At 35.8% G+C, this 26,145-nt stretch overlaps 1 protein-coding gene across 3 annotated transcripts in view; it reads right to left on the bottom strand.

Annotated features, from left to right (window-relative positions):
- The window catches only part of TUT4 (terminal uridylyl transferase 4), a gene marked incomplete at both ends in the record, with an annotated part of 74,074 nt that overhangs the window by 45,529 nt on the left and 2,400 nt on the right, over window positions 1-26,145 (bottom strand). For all 3 annotated transcript variants that reach the window (XM_084241577.1, XM_084241576.1, XM_084241575.1), the window contains 7 exons: window positions 628-754; window positions 2,102-2,171; window positions 4,706-4,757; window positions 7,194-7,282; window positions 9,422-9,599; window positions 18,331-18,447; window positions 22,699-22,862. In XM_084241577.1, coding sequence (XP_084097703.1) covers window positions 628-754; window positions 2,102-2,171; window positions 4,706-4,757; window positions 7,194-7,282; window positions 9,422-9,599; window positions 18,331-18,447; window positions 22,699-22,862 — 797 coding nt within the window. The remainder of the gene's footprint in view (window positions 1-627; window positions 755-2,101; window positions 2,172-4,705; window positions 4,758-7,193; window positions 7,283-9,421; window positions 9,600-18,330; window positions 18,448-22,698; window positions 22,863-26,145) is intronic.

Below are 26,145 nucleotides of genomic sequence, written 5' to 3' on the forward strand. Positions count from 1 at the left end.
AATCCATCTTCTTTGTGTAAGACTAAGGATTTATTCATCACTATCTAAGAACTAATAAATATTACATTGATCGGGTAAGAAAATACACAAAAAAGCTAATCTCTCTGTGCAGTCATTTAGACCTGCATTGGTAATTACTTTAGCACTTTTCCCTAACTCCATACCAAAGAAATGAGAAAAGGAGAAACCAAAGTCTTTAAAAAATATAAATTAATCCTCAGCAGTTGCCCAATCAGAAAATGCTGCAAGTTATCAATATTGTAGAGGAAAGAAGACAATCTTCTAAAGAAAAGGAAAAAAATGCCAATAAAAGAACCTGAATTTGTATCATCTCTTATAAGCACTAATTTTAACTTACAGTAACAGTGAATACTTGAGCCTCATGTTAAAATGTTAAAGGAAATATTTCTGTATTACTAAAAAAAATAAAGTATGATAAAGCTAAAATATCCAAACTATACCAAAAACTCTTTGTCTATCAAATTTTATTTTCATGTCTATAATCAAAACCTGTCATACCACTTTCTATTTTTTCCCCACATATTATGATTTATGGTACATGTTAGTACAAGAAAATGTCTGAATCATCTTAAAGATTAGATTATTGTTTTGTTATGTTCCACTTACCTTAGCCCAATAGCGAAAGGCTAACACCAAGGGAGTAAAGACAGGTTCCAATTTACCAAGAGCAGCAAGTAAATCAGTAGTGAGGCATGCCATATCATTTCCTGCACTCACTCTACAAAGTAATCCACTATGTATGAGAAAGAAACAAATTTCACTGTATTAATACCATAAAAGCCAGAAAACTTCAAATCCTGTGGCTATCCTTTCCAGCCGCATTTTAATATCTAGGTCACAGTAAGAATAAATGTATTAATAAAACTTAGATATAATTGAAAATCATATATTTCCATTAATAAAGTGTCATATAAATTAAAGATGCTTTAAATGTTCATTTCTATTTCAGAAAAAATTTCAATCTCATTTACCATTTAAGTTCATGAGAAATCAATTTTAAAAGTAACATGATTGATCAAAATTTTAAATTTTGGAGAAACATGGTATTCCTATTTCATTTTTTGCTTTACACGTGATAAAAATAAAAAACAAAATACTCAACTCATCACTATATATACACTTCTTGACTCTAGTTTTTCGTAACCAAGCTTGCATAACTTTAGTATGCTATTTTTAGATTAGAGACTAGACAGACAGAATGTACATATGAACCCACAAGTAATGCTTATAGTACGTGAAAATATGAGCTACCTTAAATGAGGTGACAGAATTATAATAGAGAGATTTAGGGGTAGGAAGAAGAACCTATCTGAGATTGCCACAGAAACAATTTGACACAATGTGGTGGGGAAAAAACACTAGAGAATACTCCATATTTCAATTCTGAATTTCTCCTAATTTCTTCTAATGAATTTCTCCTGAATTTCTCCTAAATTTGGACAAATTGCTTACTCTAAGTCTCAATTTTCTAACTTGAAACAGAAGGAAGCTGAATTAGGTATCCATAAGCTGCTTGTAGTTTAAATAAAATAGTAATCTTAAAGTGTAAGAAATACAGATTAACAATCAATTAAAGAACACTTTGTTATTTCTGGATTGTTTCTATTTTTTCTACATTAATCTCAAATAGGATTACAATAGCTTCCTTTTTCAAAAGAACTTTGCTCTCTCAGTCATGAGATATCAGACTAGAAACACAGTATTAGTTATTCTTCAATAACTCATTTCAGTGAACTAAAAACTAGATTCTAATAGACTGTGAGTTCCTTGAGAAGAGAGGTCATTTCTTATTTGTTTATATCCCCACAGTAAAGCAATACCTAACATAAAGTAAATGTTCAATGGTGTTGGGTGAATGAATGAGCTTGAGGAAAAAATGGAATAGTGTTTTATTTGTAACTGTCTAGTAACTGTTTTTTGTTCACAAGCTTTTAGTAAGCTTGCTATTTTTAATAAATAATAACTAGCTCAGTCATATTAATCCAAAGAGAAATCTAAAAATTTTTCTCCCTTGAAGATGTTCACTGCATTTATGTTGAACTTTTTTTTAATATTTCATCTTGTCTTCATTGTTACCAACCTTTTCCGATCTTTGCACACCACAACAGGAACTTTAGCGTGAAAATCAGATTCCACATCTACATACAATACTGATAAGGGAGGAAAAAATAAAACAAGTAAGCTAATGTCAACAGCTTTCAAATATTTACTCCGTGGCAAACATTGTTAGTTTTCTTCTAAAAATTGCTCATTGTTTTGTGGAACAATCTACCTATTATTAGCAACAACCCAATGGAATCTCTTACCTCTCTCCTTGTTGTCATTTGCTATAAACCATAAAGCACAGCAACAATCCCCACTATGTCCCAAAAAACTATAATCACCTTAGGAAGAAAGGTTGTAACATCCCTGAAAGTTCATTTTCAAGCATATAATCTAATCAAAGTTCTTCAACATTCATAGATAGAGCAAGTAGAAGACAGAAACCACCTACTCTGAGGGCTATTTCCTGAGGAGTAGTGAAATGAGAATCTATAATGCTTTGACAATTTAGTTCTTCTAACTTAGCCGTGCAAGTAGAAAGCTAGCCCTACTAGTCCCATTTCCAATTAATATGAAGAGTCAAAGGACAAACAGAATACTTCCACTCTGAAATCTCTCATCTCCAAGATAGGTGACCATGCCATAAATGTCTAATCTGAATACAGAGATGGAGTAAAATTATTTCATTTGAAGCTGAAAGACAATCTCTTAGTAGCTCTCACTGGAATTGTTAATTTATTCAAAAATCATGTACTGAACACCTGTATGTCAGAAATCACATTACGCATATGGTTATGACAATAAGACACAAAGAGCTCATTTAGAAGTCTGGAAAACAAATCCATTAGATGACATGACAGAGGTCTTTAAAAAGTACAATGAGGGCATTAAGGAGGGAATAATCGGGTCTCCCCTGGTGGCGCAGCGGTTGAGCGCTGGGCTGTGAAGCTGTCTGCAGCCTCTGCAGCGCCGGTTTGATCTCCGGCCGCCGGGCGGGCGAGGGTCCCACATGGCGTGCAGACCTCTCCTGCCGCCCGCTGCTCCCCTCAGCAGTGTATTTCGTCAGTCTGCCTGTTCTGCTCTCCTCTCTGGCTCTGGTGAAATCTCTCACCCTCCCGTGCTTCTGACTGTACCCAGTGCTTGTATAAATAAATAAATCTTTAAAAAAAAAAAAAGGAGGGAATAAACAATTTTATCATCAAACTGAATTTTGAAAACCTATGTTATACGACTTAAGATGATAAATTCATGTATTTTAGTGTAAAAGACATATTTCAAATGTTCTTGACAGATAATACTGTTGAGTCAGTCTATGCCACTTCTTACGTGTAATATACTTTAGAATGTTTATGCATTTAGAGAAGTATTTATTGAGAAAGGAAATGCCATTAAATTCCTTTACAGAGTAAGAGGAACCAAATTAATCTCTAAACTAATTTCCAGGAATATGGCCAACAAGAGGCTGACAAATAATGAAGAGTTGATGGAGCAAGAAAAAGTTTAAAACTGACATTTGAGCCAACAAAAGGATAAAACTAAGGTTAATAAGTTAGCTCTTCTAAGCCAAATCACAAATATTTTACCAGGTACTTCTGGTTCATAAAATTTAAGATAATACTAACAACAGCAGAAATTTAATAAGAAGTTACTACATGTCAGGCACCTTTCTAAATTATTGCTTAACCCATTTAACACAACATTTTCATCAAAAAGATATTATAGGGGCCTCCCCTGGTGGTGCAGCAATTGAGAGCTGGGCTGCGAGGCTGCCCGCAGCCTCTACAGCACCGGTTTGTTCCCCGGCTGCCAGCGAGGGTCCCACCAAAAAAAAAAAAAAAAAAAGATATTACAGTATTGCCATTTTACAGATGGAGAAATTGAGAGATTAACACTTAAATAACTTGTCAAAGGACACACAACCAGTAAGCAGCAGCAAAAAACTTAAGGTCATAAACTCTGGTCCAGATCTTGAACTGAGTGTTTGTTTATAACAAGAAAATAAATAAAAAACAAGAAAATAATATTCCAGATTGAACTATGAGATCTTGGATCCGATATGAGACCAATGTAATTAAAAAAAAATTTATTTAAAAAAAATTTTTACACATGAGTGTCCTTTCTATATCAAAGTGGACAGATACGGCTCACATGAAAAATTTACTATAGTTTGGTTGCAGTAATATAAATGACTAAATTAGGTTAGTAGTGTCTTAAGTGAAAAACTCCTTATTTGCTCATTGCATGCACACAATTTTTACCCCCAAGACTCTGCTTAACCGTTCCTTCATCAATGACTTCCTAATGACTATGGAGTTTCTGGCACCTTTTAAAGAAGAAATGTCAAGAATATTCAAAATTAACATTTTTTAATTTCCTAAAACATAATCTTTTTACAATACCAATTAAAGTATCGTACTTTTGACCTAGTGGACATGTAAAGTTTCTAGTATACCTATTATATATACCTATGTATAAGTATATATACACATATGTACATGTACATATTCATACATAATACAATGACTAATATTCTAGGAGTTCAGCTAATTTGGTTAATCTATACAATGTATGTTAAGGAATTTTCTTTAGGAGGATATTTAAAAAAAAAAGAAACTCACCACAAAGGAAAAAAATAACTCACCACTTTTTTTTAAAATCCCAAGCACTTGTATCAGAAGATCTGGATGATTCATCTGAAAAAGTTGCAAACTAAATCAGTATACTAATTGCAAAGTTCAAGCTGCAAAAATATAGAGAATTCAATTTCAGTAGACATTTTAATAAAATCATGCTCTTTTAAAATAATAAAAACAGTATTTTTTAAATTTTATATATATATTTTTTTAAATGGGGCGCTTTATTTATTTTCTTTTAAAAGATTTATTTATTTATTTATACAAGCACTGGGTACAGTCAGAAGCGCGGGAGGGTGAGAGAATTCACCAGAGCCAGAGCGGGGAGCAGAGCAGGCAGAAGGACCCAAGTACACTGCTGAGGGGAGCAGCGGGCGGCAGGAGAGGTCTGCACGCCATGTGGGACCCTCCTCTGGTGGCCGGGGAGCAGCCGGGGATGGAACCAGCGCTGCAGAGGCTGCGGGCAGCTTCGCAACCCAGTGCCCAACCGCTGCGCCACCGGGGAGGCCCTTTTTTAAATTTTATATTAACAAATCTTTCTTGTAGAAGTAAAATCAAATAAATGATGCAGTGACAATCTTCCAGGAACACTCCTATAAATAATGAGTGCTAAGGAGAGAAAAAGTTTCTGAAATATAACAGCAAAACAAACAGAAATTAGTGTAGCACATGATTATAAAGAAGATGCTTAGATAAGAAATTTAAGGGAGGGCCTCCCCTCATGGTGCAGCGGTTGAGCTCTGGGCTGCGAAGCTGCCTGCAGTCTCTGCAGTGCCGGTTCGATCCCTGGCCACTGGGCGAGAGTCCCACATGGCACGCAGAACTCCCCTGCCGCCCACTGCTCCTCTCAGCAGTGTACTTCGTCAGTCTGCCTGCTCTGCTCTCCCCTCTGGCTCTGGCAAATTCTCTCACCCTCCTGCACTTCTGACTGTACCCAGTGCTTGTATAAATAAATAAATAAATCTTTAAAAAAAAAAGGAAATTGGGCCTCCCCGGTGGCGCAGCGGTTGAGCGCTGGGTTGCGAAGCTGCCCACGGCCTCTGCGACGCCGGTTCGATCCCCAGCTGCTCCCCGGCCACCGGAGGAGGGTTCCACATGGCGCGCAGACCTCTCCTGCCGCCCGCTGCTCCCCTCAGCAGTGTACTTCGGTCCTTCTGCCTGCTCTGCTCCCCGCTCTGGCTCTGGTGAATTCTCTCACCCTCCCGCGCTTCTGACTGTACCCAGTGCATGTATAAACAAAACAAACAAACAAATAAATAAATAAAACATGCCTCTATTAAAAAAAAAAAAGGAAATTTAAGGGATACTGATGATTGGGTAGCTTGGCCAAAAGGCTTAAGATTAAAATACTACTTTATACAAATTTAATAAAAACTTGTCAAATGTTTAGTTTATGTTGCTGTTAAAAAGTAATCATATATTAATTGTAAATAAATGACACTATTCATACTAATAACTAAAACACCAGATTTTCACCTAAATCAAACCTCAATTATAAATTTATTACCAATATTAAAACCACATAAAATGTCAACTAATTAAATGTCTGACACATCAGTAAATAAGCAATGCTATTTAGCAGTACTAAACAATATTTGCATTTCTGTTAGTAATATTAGCTACTACTTATTAAAAGTATCCATAATGGGGCCTCACTGGTGGCACAAGGGTTGACATGCAACCTATGAAGCTATCTGCAGCCACTGCAGCACGAGTTTGATCCCCGGCCAGGGAGCTACCCACGTGGCGAGCAGACCTCTCCTGACTCACCCGCTGCTCCCCTCAGCAGTGTATTTCAGTCAATCTGCCTGTTCTGTTCCCCACTCTGTCTCTGGTGAATCCTCTTACTGCCCCCCAGTTCTCATATGCATAAATAAATAAATCTTAAAAAAATAAATAAAATATCAATAATGTACCAGACATTACACAAATATACCTGGTGTCATCTTATTGAATATTAAAATTATTCCTGAGGCCTCCCTGGTGGCACAGGGGTTAAGTCTCAGTCAACACTATCATCACTACAACCTGAGTTCGATCCCACATGGCACAGTAGACCTCTCCTGTCTTACCTGCTGCTCCCCTTAGTAGTGTACTTCAGTCAATCCTCCTGTTGTGCTACCCACTCTGTCTGATGAATCCTTTAAATCCCCCATTCCTCTGGCCTACAACCCCGTTCTTCTACTGTCAAGGTCTGAAGCAAGAAATAGTATCAATTTCTGCACCACTTACCATAAAAAAAAACTATTCAACAGTGAAACATAAGCATTTTTCCTTTTTTTTTTTTAACTTTCCTTTTTTCCCCTGTACTTATTTTATTTCACCTATGTCAGACACCTAGTAGTAATTTCCAAATATATGCACAATTTAATCATGCCAACACTCTACAAGCCAGACTTTTACAGTACCCTATAGCTTCTCTAAAAAGACAGTCAACAAAAAATGCTAAGTGTTAGTTAAGAACTATACAAGATGGGTTCTTTTCTAGTTACTTACCTTGGGAGGAAATTTTATATCTATATTAACATCACTACTTTTCAGAGCAAACTTAGTCAGAGACGAGCCGTACAACCTAAGTGAACATTCTGGAAATAAAGAAAACATATCAAAGCATGTAACAGCATACAAATATGGGAACTTTAAAAGGCAGTGGTAGGAAAATTGCATATATATTAATTCCTTATCTTCTAATTCCAGTAAAACAATTATAGTAGAATGACATCCTTTATAACTATCTACAAAATACTTACAGTGTTGTGAACCAATGTTATTGCCACTAAAAGTGTCTAAGTGCCCAAGGTCAAATGCGTAGATTAAGAAAATGAAGCTATATATACGCAATGGAACAAGACTCAGCTATAAATTAAAGATGACTCTTGTTATTTGTGACAACACGGATGGAACTGGAAAAAGAGTACGAAAAACACTACTATACTGAATGTTTCACTCATGTGGAATGCAGAAAAACAAAACAAAAGATCATATAAAAAGAAACCAAAAACAATCCATAGAAATCTACTGTAAAAGTGAAGCTATTGAGGGAAGATATAGGAGAGGGAAGGTAGAAAAGCAAAGGGTTATAAGAAAGTCCAATGGACTACAGTGGAAGACTATGAGTGTGTTGGTGGTGAGTAAAGTATAGTAATATAAATCTGAAGATGTGTGAACATACACCTCTGAATCACAGATAGTGTAAACCAATGTAATCGCAATTTTAAAAAATTAATAAAAATAATAATAATGCTTCTCATTAGGGACACTGAAGAAAGAAAATTTACTTACTAAAGGTCAGTGTTTACACAAAATTTTAGTAACAGTTTACTCAGGAATCACCAGCTGTATGTTTAGCAATTATTACATGAGATAAGGAAAGTACTAATGTAGTCATAACTTTTGTCCCAGAATATATTTAATTACTTTTAGATATTTACATTCACGTTAAAAAAAAATTGCACTTTAAATGGAAAGGGATTACAGACACACAATGTCAGTGCTCTTTACAAATATAATTATTGGGACTTTCGTGGTGGGCATGGCATAATATACATTGGTAGAGGTGTGAACCTATACCCCTAAAACACACACAGGTTTGTAAATCCATGCTACTTCAAGAAACATAACTTTTTTAAAAATATAAAGTAGAGCCAAGTCAATTTGATATTATAGCAAACCTAAAACCAACAAAACTCTGTGACTTCTAAGAGGTCATAGAACAAAATAAATAGGAAATAACATTACCTACATCGTTCTCAGACTATCAAATACATTATTTTGATAATCATAAGGCAACTTTTAAAAGGCTCTCAACAGAGGGCAAGCTGAAAATACTATAACTGAGACTGTTCAGGCAGATTCTTTTCTCAGAAAGCATAAGTTCATACACAGTTGAATACATAAAAGTCTACTTTTCTAGTTTACAAAATATCTGAAGATCAACAAAATCATTAAAAATTATAAAAATTTCATTTCTTAAAATAGTGAATTATTTCTATATATAATTTAAATAGGTATTCAATGTATTTTAGATAGAAAACTGTATTACAGAAACAAAAAATGAATAGATCAAATGAGCAGATTCTAATTTTAATTTCAGCTTTACATTACTTCTTATAAATCTCACAATGGATCTAAATGAAGCTAACATCCCTTTGGTGGTAAGAAGTAAGTCTTACTAATATAAATTTTCTTATATCCAATACTTATGTAAAAAATTGATGAGGGCTATGCTAATAATCTATATATAAATGTCTAAACTCAGTCCATACTCAGCAACTGTCTGTAAGGCAAGTGAAAAAAAAATAAAATTGCTAATTTTTTTACTTCTAATATTGCCATTTAAAGTACATTTAACTTCCCCCCACTGTTAACTCAGTGACGGTTGGAATGTATTGATAGATACTGAAAATAATGTTAACTACAATTCCATTAAGAAAATCAACAATACTGGAAAATAAACATTATATACAATATCTGATAACTAAGAAATTACCCTGTATCTGGCCATTTAAAAAAAAATCACCTTTTAAAAATTAATAACAAAAATTATTGTTATAATTCTCCATTTTCCATTTTTCTATACTATTTCCCAAAAAGTCATTTATAAAACAGTAAAATTCACTTACTTTTAGGTGAAAAAAAAATGAAAAAAGAAACACCTTAAGTTCAAGATTAAGCAAAGAGAAGAGTTGTGTGGTTTAAAAAGTAAGTATAAAATGTATTTGTACCTGGTAAAAATGTTGTTATAACCTTTGACATTTCCTCCACAATTTCCTGACGGACTCTGAGGTCATCATCTGTTATTCCTTGTTCTTTTGCTAATTCAATAACTGCAATACTTAAAGCAGCCAAGTGTGCAGGGGAAGGAGGTGGAAGAGAACGAAGCTCACTTTCTTCCTGTTTTTCCTATTAGTGTAACATTTAACAACAACAACATAAATATAATCCATTTTAATGTCCTTATATTTAGGATATAAGGACGGAAATGTGTTAGTTCAACAAATACTCACCTCTTAAGTGTTAGTTTTAAGACACCTAGAATATGAAAATGAACAAAAGAAACAGAGATCCCTGCCTTTGTGAAGGAAGACTGGAAGAATAGGAAGTGCTATTGGAGAGGTTGCTGTTGAACATTAAAAAATAAAACATTTTATTTTACTGCCTGCATAAATTCTGACATACAACATTAAAGCCAAGATACCATAATACTTAGCTGATAATTTTGTTGCAGCAAAGAAGTATGTCTTACATATATAGCCGAATTCTTGAATCTTCTCTGACTAGCATTTACAGTATCAAAGAGTCAAAGAAAACATCCAGGTTACCATAACCTTGAATACCATTACAATTAATGAAACTAATATTTATTTTATCCAACACTAGGCAATATGTCTTTTAAAAAATACTATTCTGCTTAAAGTTTGAAAGTGGAGCTAAAGGGGGACTATATTATATATACACAATGACACTTTTATTTTCTGATTAAAAAAAGACATGCAAAGTACAAAAGCTACATAAAATACAGAAAAATGCAAATAAGGAAATCACCCACAATCTCACAACCTTCTATTTCCTTCATTTTTTAACATAACTGAAACCACAGATTCTTTCATTTAATATGATGTAGGCATCACCTATTACATTTCAGAGGTGAAACAATCTCTTATTTTTTGATACAGAGTTCCCTTCAGACCTAATAATTAAAAGCAGTTTGCTTAATCCTCCCCATCACCATATACTTTATCAAAGACTTTTGTCTAGGGCCTCCTCGGTGGCGCAGCGGTTGAGCGCTGGGTTGCTAAGCTGCCTGCAGCCTCTGCAGGGCCGGTTCGATCCCCGGCTGCTCCCCGGCCACTGGAGGAGGGTCCCACATGGCGCGCAGACCTCTCCTGCCGCCCGTTGCTCCCCTCAGCAGTGTACTTCAGTCCTTCTGCCTGCTCTGCTCCCTGCTCTGGCTCTGGTGAATTTTCTCACCCTCCCGGGCTTCTGACTGTACCCAGTGCTTATATAAATAAATAAATCTAAAAAAAATAAAATATTTTAAAAAAAACTTAAAAAAAAAACTTTTGTCTATTCCTAATTTTATTGTTACCATATTCAATCTTAACATATAGTAAAGTTTAACTGAGGTAGAGTATTATCAAACATAGGAAGTAAGATAATCTCATTTTTATGTTTCTATGACCACTTCCGTAATTCTTAATTATAATCTAATTCTTGGATGGATGCCTAAGTTCTTTGGTATTTTTTTTTTTTTTTTAGGATTCATCCAAGGTATTAACAAAAAATGAAAAATAATACAAGATTTATATTCAAAAAATTGTCTTTAGGGGCCTCCCCGGGGGCGCAGCAGGTTGAGCCGAGAGCTATGAGGGACAGGAAGCTATCCCGCAGCCTCTGCAGCGCGGTTCGATTCCCTGCCAGCCAGGGAGATACCCACATGGCACAGCAGACTTCCCGTCCTGCCCACTGCTCCCCTCAGCAGTGCTTTCGGTCTGTCTGCCTATTCTGCTCCCCGCTCTGTCTCTGGTGAATCCTTCACCCTCTTGCGCCTCTGACCTGTACCCGAGCTCTTGTATAAATAAAAAAACCTTTGAAAAATATATTCTCTTCATATGCCTATATGTACCACAAAATGCTCAACTTGCTTGATACTGTAGATTATCATAGAAACATGAAGATTAAACACATGAATGAAGACACTCCTATCCTACTGCCTCAAACATTCTCATTGATAGCCTCATATCGTTGATCATCCTCATATGCTCCTGACAGCCTCATATTTCCCTCTATCATTAATATAACCAATGAAGTCCCTGACCTTATGCAACTTACGTTCTAGTGGAAAAAGACACACACATACACACACACACACACAGAGTAATTTATATTCTTCCATAAAATAAATGAAGGAAATCCTGCCATTTGTGACAACATAGATAGATGTTGAGGGCACTATGGTTAGTGAAATAAACCAAACACAGAAAGAAAAAGATAATATGATGTTATTTACATGCGGTATCAATAAAAGGGAACAGAAACCAAACTCATAAATATGAAGGACAGACCAGTGGTTTCCAGAGGCAGGGTTTAAAGGGGTAGGCGAAATGGGTGAAACTGATCAAAAGGTATAAATTTCTAATAGTAAGTCCTGGGAATATTATATACAACATGGTGACTACAGTCAACAATAATGCATAGTGTATTTGAAACTAAGGGAACTTTATCATCTCAAGAAAAAAATTTGCAGGCCTCCCTGGTGGTACAAGGGGTTAAGACGCAACCTATGAAGCTGTCCATAGCCACTGCAGCACGAGTTTGATTCCCCCCACTGGCCAGGCGGCTACCCACATGGCACAGCAGACCTCACCTGACTTGCCCGCTGCCTCCCCTCAGCAGTGTATTTCGGTCAATCTGCCTGTTCTGTTCCCCACTATGTCTCTGGTGAGTCCTCTTACCTCCCCCAACCCGCACATCTGGACTGTACCCCAGTTCTTGTATGCATAAATAAATCTTAAAAAAAAGAATAAGAAAAGAAAAAAATTTTCAATTGTGTGTGGTGATAGATTTTAACTAGACTTACTGTGGCAATCACTTCACAACAGATACATATATTCAGTAATTATACTGAATATTGATATTCAATATATATTGGAACACTATTCAGCAATCAAAAAAGATAAACTAATGTCATTTGCAGCCACATGGATGGAGCTAGAAAGTAGAAAGGATTATGCTCAGTGAAATAAGTCATAAAGAAAAATATTGGATGGTTTCACTTATAGGAGGAATATAGGGGAACCAAATCAAGAAAAAAAAATTAACAATAAAAAGCAAAACAAAATTAACAGGCAACTATAAATCAGAGACATTCTGCAGAAGAGGGGGAGGGAGAGGGACCAAAACAAGGGCAGGAAGAGCACAGAGGACTATGGTGATGGTGCATGGGTGAACTGGTGGTAGGAATTCTATGGGGACTACACCTGAGAGAAGAAAGCAAACACTGATCCCAGCTGGCCAGGGAGCTACCCACATGGCACAGCAGACCTCTCCTGTCTTGCCTGCTGTTTCCCTCAGCAGTGTATTTCAATAGATCTGCCTGTTCGTTTCCCACTCTGTCTCTGGTGGGTCCTCTTACACCCCCTACCCCTCACCCCTGGGACCTCTGGCCTACACTTCAGTTCTTGTATGCATAAATAAATAAATCTTTAAAAAAAGAAGAATGTGAAATTCCGAAATGTTAAAAAAAAATGAACAACGATGTAATAACATATATACATTTATTAAAAAATAAAAAGTGTCAGCTTAAATCTGTCCATATTTTTATTGGGTTGTTTACTTATTCTGAGTATTGAAAACTGTTTACATGTTACATGTACAAACAACACACCAGATATGATTTGCAAATATTCTCCCAGTCTGTGACTAGTATTGTCATTCTTCAGTATCTTTCAAAAAGCAGACATCTAATTTTGAGAATGTTTCAGTAATTTTTTCCTTTTTTTCTTTCCATTTTTCTGCCTGCCTAATCCAAATCAAAGATTTCCTCCTAATTTTTTTTCCTAGAATGTTTATACTTTTGGGTTTTACATTTTAGCTCTGATTCATTTTAACTTCTTCATACAGTACAGGGTATACATCAAAATTCTTTCATTATATATTTAATTATTCTAGAACTATATGTTTAAAAATTATTTCTCCACTAAATGTTCTTGAATCTTTGTCAGAAATCAATTGTTCACATTGTGTGGGCCCATTTCTGGACTTACTATTCTCTCTTCTGATTTGCCTACTTGATGGTAATACCACACTGTCTTATCTTTTTATGAGTCTGGAAATGAGGCAATGTTAGTCCTCCAACTTTGCTAATCCTTTTCAAAGTTCATTTGGATCTTCTAGGGCCACTGCTTCTCCTTAAGAGTTTTAGAGTATGTTTTTCAAGTCAGAATTTTGGTTGCCATTCTGTTCAATCTACAGATTGGTTGGGAAAGAACTGGTACTGAACATCAATTCTTCTAGCAAGGTTTATTTCTCCAATTTTTCTCAGAAATGGTTTGCAGTTTTCTGTATACAAGATTTGCATATTTTTGATGCCATTATAAATGATTTAATTTCAATTCCATACTGTTTATCATTAATACATAAAAAAATACAACTGATTTTTACATATTGATGTCATATTCTTCAACCTTACTAAACTCATTCATTAGTTGATTTTACTGGCTATTTCACATAATATAGTTTTACTTCTTTTCCAAACTGGATGACTTTTCTTTCTTTTTTTTTTTGAGGATTTATTTATTTATGCATATAAGAGCTGTGGCACAGTCCAGAGATGTGGGGGCAGGGGGAGGGGTGTTTTGGGAGTTGAGAGGACTCACCAGAGACAGAGCAGGGAACAGAACAGGCAGAATGACTGAAACACACTGCTGAAGGGAGCAGCAGGCGAGTTAAGAGAGGTCTGCTGCACCACGTGGGCTGCTCCCTGGCTGGCCGGGGGATAAACTCGGAGGCTGTGGATTGCTTCATAGTGTGGTGCTCAACCCCTTGCACCACCAGGGAGGCCCAACTTTCTTTTTCTTGCCAACTGCAGTGACTGGAACCTTTAATACAATTTTGAATAGAAGTAATAATACCTTCTATCCCTGAATTTTTTTTAGCGTGACAAAATATACATAAAATTTACTGTCAACCATTTTTAAGTATACTTTTCAGGGCATTAAGTATACTCATGTTATGATGAAACCATTACCTCAACCATCCACAGAACTCTATTCATCTTACAAATTTAAAACCCTATACCTATTAATGATAATTCCCCACTCCCCCAGGCCCTGGCAACCATTCTACCTTCTGTCCCTATGGTTTTGACGATTATAAACAACTCATGTAAGTAAAATCATATAGTATTTTTCTTTATTATGACTGGCTTATTTCACTTAGCATAATATCCTCAAGGTACATCCACTGTAAGACGTGAGAATCTCTATCCTTTTTATATGTATATATAAATGTGTATATAGACATTTTTGCTTATCCTTTCCTATACTGGACATGAGTTATTTCCATGTTTTAGTTATTTCCATGTTTTAGTTATATGAATAATGCTACTATATAAGCTTGAGTGCACAAAAGTCTCTTTAAGAGCCTGCTCTCAATTCTTCTGAATACATATTTTGCTTTTAATATTTTGAAGAATCACAGTATTGTTTCCCATGATAGTAATTTTTAGTATATTTCTCCCGAACCTTTGGAAGACAGCATTCAGTCTTTAATTTTTACACTGATATGCTTTAACATGTTCAGGAAGGTCCCCTTCTATTCTTAGTTCACTGAGACTTTTTAATCAGGATTTATTTTTAATGCCTTTTCAGCATTTATTGAGATACTCATATAATTTTCTTTTTTTGTTTGTTAACATAACAATTACATTGATTGGTTTTCTAATATTGAACTTACATTGCTCTCCTGGATTAAGTTCCACTTGGTCATGATGAATTTCTTCATTTAGCATACTGTTGGATTCAAGCTGCTAAAATAATATTCAAAATTTTTGCATCTATGTTCACAAGCAATACTGGTCTGATTTTTTCTTTCATTATAATGTCTTTTTCTAGTTCTGGTATCAGAATATAGGTAACAGATTGAATTCCATGTTTTAGAGGAATTTGTACAGAACTGGGATATATTTATTAATTATTGCAGAGTTCAATAATTTTTTTATTTCCCAAATTCTTATTTCTGTTTCATTTTGGAGATTTCTATTGCTCTCTCTTCAAGTTCACTAATCTTTTCTTTGACATTATCTGATCTATCATTAGTTCTGCCCAGTGCATTTTTCATTTTAGACATTGAATTTTTCACTTCTGTAAGAAAAACTGAAACTTTTTTATATGTTTCATATCTCTATTAAATTTCTAGAACATCAGGAATAATATTATGTTAACTGTAGAAATGTCCTTCTCCGTAAATTCTGTCAGTTCAAGGTCAGTTTTAGTTAGCTGATTTTTCTCCTTATCATGGTTCATACTTTTCTGCTTTTTTATATGCCTTATAATCTTTGACTGAATTCCAAGCAATGTGAACTCCGGGGGTAGAGGAGAGTGTGAATATTTTGTATTTCTCAAAATATTCTCAGGCTTTGTTCTATAATGACATTAAATACTTGGAAATAGTTTGTCCTTTTGGGTCATGCCTTTTAAAACTTTAGTCTGGACTGCATTTAGTTTAGGACAAAAGAGCCCCCAATATGAAAACAAAGATCCTTCTCAGTATTTGAACCAACACCACATGAAGTATGAGGTTATCCAGTCTAGTTAGTGGGAAGGTACTATTCCCAGGTCTGTGTGGGACCTGTTCTCTCAAGTCTCTTCAAAAAGTTCTCTCCGTGTCTTCACGCAGACTTCTTACACGTCCAAAACAATCTGTATTGTGCTGAATACTCTGAGGGAATCGTCCATAGATATTTGGTTTTCTCTCTGGATAGTGTTCTCTTTTGTTATTCTATCCTGTAAACTTTATCCACTTTGGGCACTCTGAACTCAAGCTCATCATCTCCTCAACTCTGAAAGTCTATTGGGTTCCCTTCTTCCCATGGTGTCAAAACTCTCTCAAGGCAGGGTAATCACTGGGCTTATCTCATTAGCTTTTCACTCATTGCCTATTCTTAACTAACTAAAAACCATTGTTAGCTACTTTGTCTTCTGTTGTTTCAAGGTAATCAATTTCACCAAAAGCAGAATCAAGTGGCTGTTTTTGAGGGATAAGTCTTCTGTTTTAAATTTTTTCCTGTGTGTATTGGTGTTCTTTTGAAGTTTCTTGTTTTGAATTCCCTGAGCTCCCTGGAACTAATGATTGGCATCTTTCAGTATTTCGGGAAATTTCCTAGTTATTATCTCCGATACTACCACTTGGCCTCTGGACAGTTAAATCTTCTGAAGTTCTAATTAAATAAAAATGAGACTGATAAAATTTGAATTTTTTCCTTCTATGTTCCTGCTATTTTAATGCCATTTTTTCTCTAAAAGAAAAATGTATTAAGCACCTACATGTGTCAGACACTGACCCAGGCAATGCAAAACAAAAACAGATAAGATACTGAGACTGCATTCTAAAAATATTGTATACTGAAGTATAGAACAGGAAAATCGTAGACATATACAATACAGTGTAATTGAGCTGCTATGGCACTACTGAGAAGGAATACTTAACCCATATTTGTTAGAAAGGTCAGATAAAGAATATTCTCAGGGCCTCCCTGGTGGTGCAAGGGGTTAAGCACCGCACTATGAAGCAATCGGCAGCCTCTACAGCACGAGTTGGATCCCCGGCTGGCCAAAAAGCAACCCACATGGCGCAGCAGACATCTCCTAACTCGCCCGCTGCTCCCCTCAGCAGTGTATTTCAGTCCAGTCTGCCTGTTCTGTTTCCCAGCTCTGTCTCTGGTGAATCCTCTCACCACTCCCCACCCCGCATCTCTGGCCTGTACCCCAGCTCTCGTACGCATAAATAAATAAATCTTAAAAAAAAAGTCTCAGAGAAGATACATGAGCCGAGCCTTTGAAATGAGTTACATTATATAGTACTAACATTGTAACTTTGAAAAAATTAAAAAGCTAACATACTATTTAAAAAGAAAAGCATTCTATTCATATTTATGTCTATGAAATGTTTAAATAAAAATAACTTACAAATTAGGAATTCCCAAAATCTAAAACTTATTTATAAGATCTTGCGGGGTGTGACCTTCATCTCATACCATTTTCCTGAGCTTTCTTTGCTTCTACACTAGAACTCTTTTAGTTCCTCATATACCATGTCCTTTCCTGACTTGAGATTTTTATTCATGCTGCTTTATGTAAAATGCTCTCAACTTATCCCTCAACGTCAATCATCTTTTTGTCTTTGTAAACTGCTACTTCAAGGTTTAAATCAAAAGTCACTTTCTAGAGTAAACAAAAAATCTTTGTGCTTTAACTTCTTAAAGTGTCCTTAGCATATTTCCCCTGTTAACAAAACTTGTTCTTAAATCCTATTCAGTGTGTCTTCACCAAAACTTTAGAAACTTTGAAGGCAGAAAGCATGACCTAGACTTACAGCACTCAAAAACTTAGTAAATATCAGTTGGGTTTTAAACTTTCAATATTCTCCAGGATGAACAAACTGGTCTCTGAGGTTCCCCTCCTGACTAGCTAAGAAAAGTAATCACAGCTTTCATTGCTATCACTTCAATTACTAACATAAGGTTGGATAAATAACTTATTTTAGTTTCATAAATTAAAAAAAAAAACAACAACAAAACAACAATGAGGACCTCCCTGGTGGCACAGGGGGTTGAGCACGGCACTGTGAAGCTATCCGCAGCCTCTGCAGCACAAGTTCGAGTTTGATCCCTGGTCGGTCAGGGAGCTACCCACATGGCACAACAGACCTCTCCTGTCTTGCCCGCTGCTTCTCTCAGCATGTATTTCAGTCAGTCTGCCTGTTCTGTTCCCCACTCTGTCTCTGGTGAATCCTCCTACCCCCCACACCTCATCTGTATCCCAGTTCTTGTATGCATAAATAAATTTTTAAAACACACACACATTTGATGTAGTTTTACCATTTGAAAAAGAAAATATTTTGAAAAAGAACTTACCAAAATATTTTTCTTATGCCGTTTCTCCTTTATATGTTTATGAGCCCCTTGGATGTTTTCAATGTGAATTAAGCAAAGTTTGCATAGATAACGACAATTGGTATATTCTGGTGAGCGCTGAAAGGTTAAAACAATGCAGTTTTTTAATAGAAAACAGAGAAGTAAATTTCTGACTATAAAAGTGAATGATATAATTACATAAAAAGACAAAAATAAACATTCAAGGAACAAGCTTTTAATTTTTCACGTCTTTTTAATTTTTTTTTCTTCTTTGCAGTAAGCTTTTAATAAGTGAATAAGTATTTATAAGCCACAAATAGTGGAACTGCTCAAAATAGTCATCATGGGAGATCATATACTAATCCTAAACATTATCATGCTAAGTTAAATATGTTTGATAATTATCTAATATAGTTTTTAGAATTTAATATAAGATTTTTTATTTTTTAAAAAAGGCAGTCTTAATACTAGGTTTTATTCCAATGCTATTTCAAAAGTTGGTTTCAGATATTCAGTGTTTTTCAGTACAAAAAAAAAATCAAATTCATCCTCAACTAAGGGATTTCGAATAATGAACTGCAAATATAGAAGACACTTCCAAAGTGTCTTTACACTCCAGTCTGTCTGTCTCATGGCAATAAATGAACAACCTTTTGAGGAAACTATTCTGAAAGGAATACCAATTTGACACACAAAAATATCAGTCACAATATTGTAAGCATAAATTATGTATGTATTCTTGAAATAATTTTAAAAACTTAATAATTCATGTCATTTATGTGCCAAACAACTATACTAATTCCCCTATTCAAAGTAATACAATGTAAGATATAATCGATTGGTATTATCTTCATTTGGTAGATGTAAAGAAAAAAGCTCATAGAATTTGCAACTTTCACAAGGATAAAATATTAAATGGCAAATGCTGAATTTAAATTCATGCATAACTAAATCCAAAGCCTCTACTTGTAATATTACAAATAAAATTACAAATATTAATAATATTAAAAATAAATATATTATAAATAATGTTACAAATAAATATAATATTGTAATATTACAAATAATAAAAAAGACAACATGTGTTGAATTTTAATATGTTGCTTCTAGTGCCTTATATTGAAATTGCTTAATTTTTAATCATAGCTTAATATTCAATAGGCTTCAGCACCTGACAGAGTCTCTCACTTCAGAATATTCTATGATTTTAAATGGGAAACCTGCCCCAAATTTAACAACAGTCCTGCCACAGACTAAAATAAAAAGTCGTTTTTTATGGAGTAACTATTAACTTTACAACAACCCTCTAAGGATTCTCCTTTTTACGAGCAAAGCAACTAAATCTTAATGGATTAAATAATTTGCCCAAAGTGATAAGCAAATAATACAACTCAGCTCAACCTAGTCATTCCAATGTCTTAGTATAAAATTCTTTCAAACATGTCTTACCTAGGGAATGAATTAAACTGTCACAGAGATGTCTACCTCTGTGAACACAATTACTTCTTAAATCACCAAGTATTTTCTAAGCTCACAGTGTATGTCAAAGATTCTTCTAGGAGCTGGAGATACTAGTATAAACAAAATAAATTAAAATCCCTGTCTTCACGAAACTTACTTGATAGGAACATGGGAAGCTCAAACACTTTTAAAAATATGGTCATCAGGGCCTCCCGGGTGGCGCAAGGGGATGGGCACCACACTATGAAGCTGTCCACAGCCTCTACAGCATGAGTTCAATCCCCAGCCAGCCAGAAAGCAACCCACATGGTGAAGCAGATCCCTCCTGGTTCGCCCGCTGTTCCCCTCAGCAGTGTAATTCAGTCAGTCTGCCTGTTCAGTTCCCCTCTCTATCTCTGGTGAATCCTCTCACCCCCTGCATCTCTGGCCCGTACCTCAGCTCTTGTATGCATAAATAAATAAATCTTTTTAAAAAAATAGGGTCATCAGGGCCTCTCTGGAGGAGCAAGAGGTTAAGCCGCAACCTATGAAGCTATCCACAGCCACTGTAGCACGAGTTTGATCCCCGGACAGGGAGATACCCACATGGCACAGCAGACCTCTCCTGACTCGCCCGCTGTTCCCCTCAGCAGTGTACTTCGGTCAATCTGCCTATTCTGCTCCCCACTCTGTCTCTGGTGAATCCTCTCACCCTCCCCACCTCTTGCCTGTACTCCAGCTCTTGTATGCATAAATAAATAAATCTTTAAAAAAAAAAAAAAAGAACAAGAGACTTTGGACGGCATGAGTAACAAACATATCAAAAAAACTACAGACATCTGTGCTGATACTGGATATTTACATCATTGCTATCTAAATCAACAAATATTTTCCATGCTTCCAACCTTTATTTCATCCCAGTCCATTCTTTCCTATAAACATCAAATATCGGGCCTCCCCGGTGGCGCAGCGGTTGAGTGCTGGGTTGCGAAGCTGCCCGCAGCCTCGGCAGCACCAGTTCTATCCCCAGGTGCTGGGCGAGGGTCCTACATGGCGCGCAGACCTCTCCTGCCGCCCGCTGCTCCCCTCAGCAGTGTATTTCATCAATCTGCCTGTTCTGTTCCCCGCTCTGGCTCTGGTGAATTCTCTCACACTCCTGCACTTCTGACTGTACCCAGTGCTTGTATAAATAAATAAATCTTTAAAAAAAAAAAAAATCAAATATCCATTCCACCCCCATGTTTTACTTTTCCCAAGGATTTATCTTTGCTGCTTCATAAACTGATAACTTTCCATTCAATTTTCCCTATTTACTTTTCTTGAAAACACATTTTTCACATTAAAATACGTAAAGGTTTTACATACTACCTTTCCCCTACCCACCTGGGTCAACTTCTAGTCATTCTTAGACTCAGTTCCAATGTTGCCTCCTTATAAAACTTCTCTCAAATTGATGCCTCTATATCTCAACTTGAGTTTGTCCCTCCTTTGTCTACAATCTCATTTTCAAACAATATTGTTATTGCTATTACTTACTTACACATTTTCTCTAATTAGTATATCCTAGAAAAACAGTATCATGTTTTTAAAAAATGCCACACATACCCCAATTTGACTTTTTATCAAAGCACATGAATATTTGCTTTCAATATTTATCTTGACAATATATAAATTGTCACTCAATATTTATCTTGACAATATATAAATCCTGAAAATCTACAATTCTAGGTCTAGGAAAAGAGAGAGGGAAGACAGAACCAAGTAAACTAGCAAATTGCAATAAAAAGTCTTCCTTCTAATCAAGATATTGTGAGACTAGCTATCCAAACCATATAATCTCCTCCTTTACGGACCTCTACTCCTTGATATTACATTCTATTTTTATAGGGTGACTACTCTCTCATAACTTCTATTAATACCCAGAATTGCCTTCTTCAATCTAGAAATGACCTAATTTTTCTGAACTATATAAAATCATACCATTTCTTTCTTTCCTATTTATCAAGAACAAAGACCTATTTTCTTGTATACATACAAACATCCCAAGTATCTATTTGTGAACAGATTATTTATGATTCATGATTCTTTCCTTCAACACCGAGCAGTGTTTCTGTTAAGGCAGGTATATGTATTTCTAGGTTAAGAAATTAACACTTAATAAGATACCAATAGCCAGAACAGTTCATAATTTACAAAAATTATTTAGTAAATACGTAAGAGGAAAGAAAAGAGAAACCACTGGGGAAAGGAGGAAATCTAGTAAATTGTGTAGTGTTTGCTAATTTATTTCTTCACTCCAAATGGACTATTAACTTCCAATGGGCAGAAACTGTGCCATTTTCACCAAAATATTCCCAATGCCTACCACAGTACTTGCGAGATAACAAGCACAAGTATCTATTTATTTGATGAATGAATAAATTAGGAGACAGCAAAAGGACAAAGTAATATTTTGGTAAATATACTATGCTTTGGTAAAAAGTAGGTATTTTATGTTCTGTAGACCATATAGTCCCAATAACTACTACTCAACTCAACTCTGCCATGGTATTATAAAAGAAGGCGTAGATAATATATAAACAAACAGCACAGCTGTGTTGCCATAAAACTTTGTTTACAAAAACAAGGGGCTTGGGGGAAAAAAAAAAAAAAACAAGGGGCTTGGTATATTTACCACAAATTTTAAAAAAGAAAAACACAAAAACAAAGGATTAGCTATAGTTTGAAGACCCCTGGGATGAATGAATGAAGTAAGACTCACAGATCTAAGTATCTGCAGAACAAAGGGAGAAAAGATGAGAGTAAAGGAATGGGAAGTAAGGAAAGATGAATGTTATCTCTTACTTAGCAATAGAAAATAAAGAGTTGTATTTAGTAAAGTTATGAAACACACATTTCCCTCCAAATAACTGAAACAATATAGCATACCTTTTCCAGTCGAAAGATGTGATCTCTTTCTAAGCGTTCTTCTGCTTGTTTCAAGCCTAGCCTCTGTTCAGGTGTCAATGTAGATTCATCTATCACAGTGGCATTTTCTAAATAGTCCATCTCTGAAGAATTTTCTTTATTAGAGTCATCATTCTTCATTTTACCTAAAAAAGGAAGCAATCACTTCATTACCATTATCAGAACTGGTAATTTTTTTAACTTCTTCATAAAACAATTCAATTTATACACATACACTATCTTGTTCCACCAACCTATTATCAAAAGATGAGACTCACCAACACAAAACCAATACAACCATTTTTAGACTCTGAAGTAAGTATGATAAAAAGGCTAATCCCAAATATCAGTCACTGATACACTAGCAATTAAAAGAACAGATATACTCTAGACCACAAACCCACACCAGGCTCCTTTTTCGCTTTCACTGAAGTTCTGGATATCATAACACCAATATTTTTTTTGTTTATCTCCCTCCCAACTAGACTGTTATCTTCTAAGGCAGAAACTATGTGTTTTCATCTTTACATTTCCAGCACCCAGCAATATAAACTTAGCATAAAAAAGGATCTGAGAGAAATGTGTTCTAGCCAGAGGAGACAGCAAATGTGAAGGCTATCAGATGAGCATTTGCCCTCACATCTGAAGAACTGCAATGAAGTCAAGCAGCTGGTGCAAAGAGAAAGAGTAAGAAATAGATAAAGGTAATAGAAATAGGGAGTGGGGTTGCAGATCACACAGGACCATAAAGGACACCAGCTTTTATTCTGATGTATGGGAAACCACTGAAACATTTTGAAGAGTATCAATGTGACCTAAATAATTTTAACAGGATCTTCTGGCTGCTAAGTTGAAAACACAATGAAGGGTGGTATGAATGAAAGTATGCCAATGAGTTAAGATTATGCTGCTCAAAAGTATGAGCCTGACTAGTATAATGAACCACATTCAGGAGTTTATTAGAAATCCAGTATCTCAGGCCCTGCTATAAACTTTCTAATCACAAACCTCTAGGAATGGAGCCTAGAAATCTTCATTTTAATACTATTTCTAGATGACTAAGAACTAAACTTTGAGAAGCCTAGATCTAGAATACTGTCAACTCAAATAATCACTAGGATCACAATCTCACCTCTCACATATTTGCTGTAATATCACCTTCTCAGTGACAAATATGAATTTGAAATACCAGAAACGGCAGAAGCATTCCCTATGACCTTTCCTGATTTATTTTTCTCAGAGGATTCATCACAATCTAATTTACTATGTTTTGTTATTTGTGTGTTCACTGTCTGTCTTTTCCCACTGGAATATTAACTCAGTAAGAACAGTGTTACCTGCTTTGTTCCTTGCTGTACACCTGGTTCAATTTCTTGCACATAGCAGACACTCAAAAAACATTTGTTAATAAATGGCAAATGGAAAAGAGGTAGAAGTGTTAGGTAAGAGCTAAAGCTGGGCCTAATGGAGTTTTATCCACTAATATCACATTGGCCTTAGAGTAATGAAATTTTTCTAATACTGATTAAGTCCAAAAAGACAATGATATAGATATAATCTTTAATTCTATTTAATTTACAAAAGGCAATCTAATAAATCATTAATTTGCATTTTTTCATATGAGGAAAAAAGTGTTAAATAATGTATAAACATAACTGACAAATATTATACATAGTGAAAGTAATTCTTTAAAACATGAGAGGCACAAAGTGAACAGGGAGCACAATGGACTATGATGGAGGACTACGGGTGTTTTTATGGTGGGTGTGGTTTTGTAATAACACATGAATGTGGAGATGATTCACCTCTAAATATCATATAATGTTGCAAACCAACATTACCTCAATTAAAAAAATTAATAATAAAACATGGGAAGCACTTATTTTTAAAAAATGATTGCCATACTATAAATTATTCTTATCAATTCATTAAACCAAGTCTCCCAAAAGGACCTCTACTTGGTCTACTAGATTCCTTATGCTACTTCAACTTAACTCCATGTTCAACTTGTTCTCCATTCAACAAATAACAAAACTATAATCAAAGTAGTACTAAATGATAGACTCTACTGGATTATTTTACTTAGCCTTCACAACATAGGATGCAGCATCTCCATTTCTGAAATTATGAGCAAACTGAGACATTGTTTTAAAGGATAAGCAGCTTATCCAAGATCATCGTTCTTAATAGAGGAAATGGGAATTCAAACCCATGGAATTTTACTCAGACGTCTACACACTTAACCATTTCACTGTCACCTCATTTATTTTGTTGTACTTTATTTTATCTTTATTTTTCCCCCTCAAAAAAATCCTGGGCCTGGGCCTCCCCGGTGGCGCAGCGGTTGAGCGCTGGGTTGCTAAGCTGCCCGCAGCCTCTGCAGCACTGGTTCGATCCCTGGCTGCTCCCTGGCCACCAGAGGAGGGTCCCACATGGCGCACAGACCTCTCCTGCCACGCCCACTGCTCCCCTCAGCAGTGTACTTGGGTCCTTCTGCCTGCTCTGCTCCCCGCTCTGGCTCTGGTGAATTCTCTCACCCTCCCACACTTCTGACTGTACCCAGTGCTTGTATAAATAAATAAAATAAATAAATAAAAATAAATCTTTAAAAAAAAAAAATTCCTGGGCCTCTCCTGGTGGCGCAGTGGTTGAACACTGGGCTGCGAGGCTGCCAGCAGCCTCTGCAGCACCGGTTCAATCCCCAGCTGCTGGCAAGGGTCCCACATGGCCGCAGACCTCTCCTGCTGCCCGCTGTTCCCCTCAGCAGTGTATTTCGTCAGTTTGTCTGTTCTGTTCCCCGCTCTGGCTCTGGTGAATTCTCTCACCCTCCTGTACTTCTCACTGTACCCAGTGCTTGTATAAATAAATAAATAAATCTTTAAAAAAAAAAAAGGCAAAAAACTTTAAATCAGATTTTTTCATTAATTCAAGTAATCGGACCCTTAGAAGTGATCATATGTTCTAATAATTCCTAGCTCCAATCATTCATGCTTAGATCATAGATTAGATTAGATTTAGGTATCAGATTATCTAAATGCTACCAGCACCATTATATAATGGATACTGTCTTTAAACTGACTTATTTTTTGGGACTTCTCCTAAGCCTTATCTGTACAACTATGAACCTGATAATTTTTGGAATATACAAAAAGATACCTCTATTACAGTTTCTCTAAAAAATACTCTAGGGTCAGGGCCTCCCAGGTGGCGCAAGGGGTTAAGCATTGCACTATGGGGCAATCCGAAGCACAAGTTGAACTTGCAGCGCAAGTTCAATCCCCTGGCTGGCCAGGGAGCAGCCCACATGGCGCAGCAGACCTCTCCTGCCTCGCCCACTGCTCACCTCAGCAGTGTCTTTCTTTCAGTCTGCCAGTTCTGCGCCCCACTCTGTCTCTGGTGAATCCTCTCACCCCCCTCATCTCTGGCCTG

The sequence above is a fragment of the Talpa europaea genome, assembly GCF_964194135.1.
Source record: "Talpa europaea genome assembly, chromosome: 9".
NCBI lineage: Eukaryota > Metazoa > Chordata > Mammalia > Eulipotyphla > Talpidae > Talpa > Talpa europaea.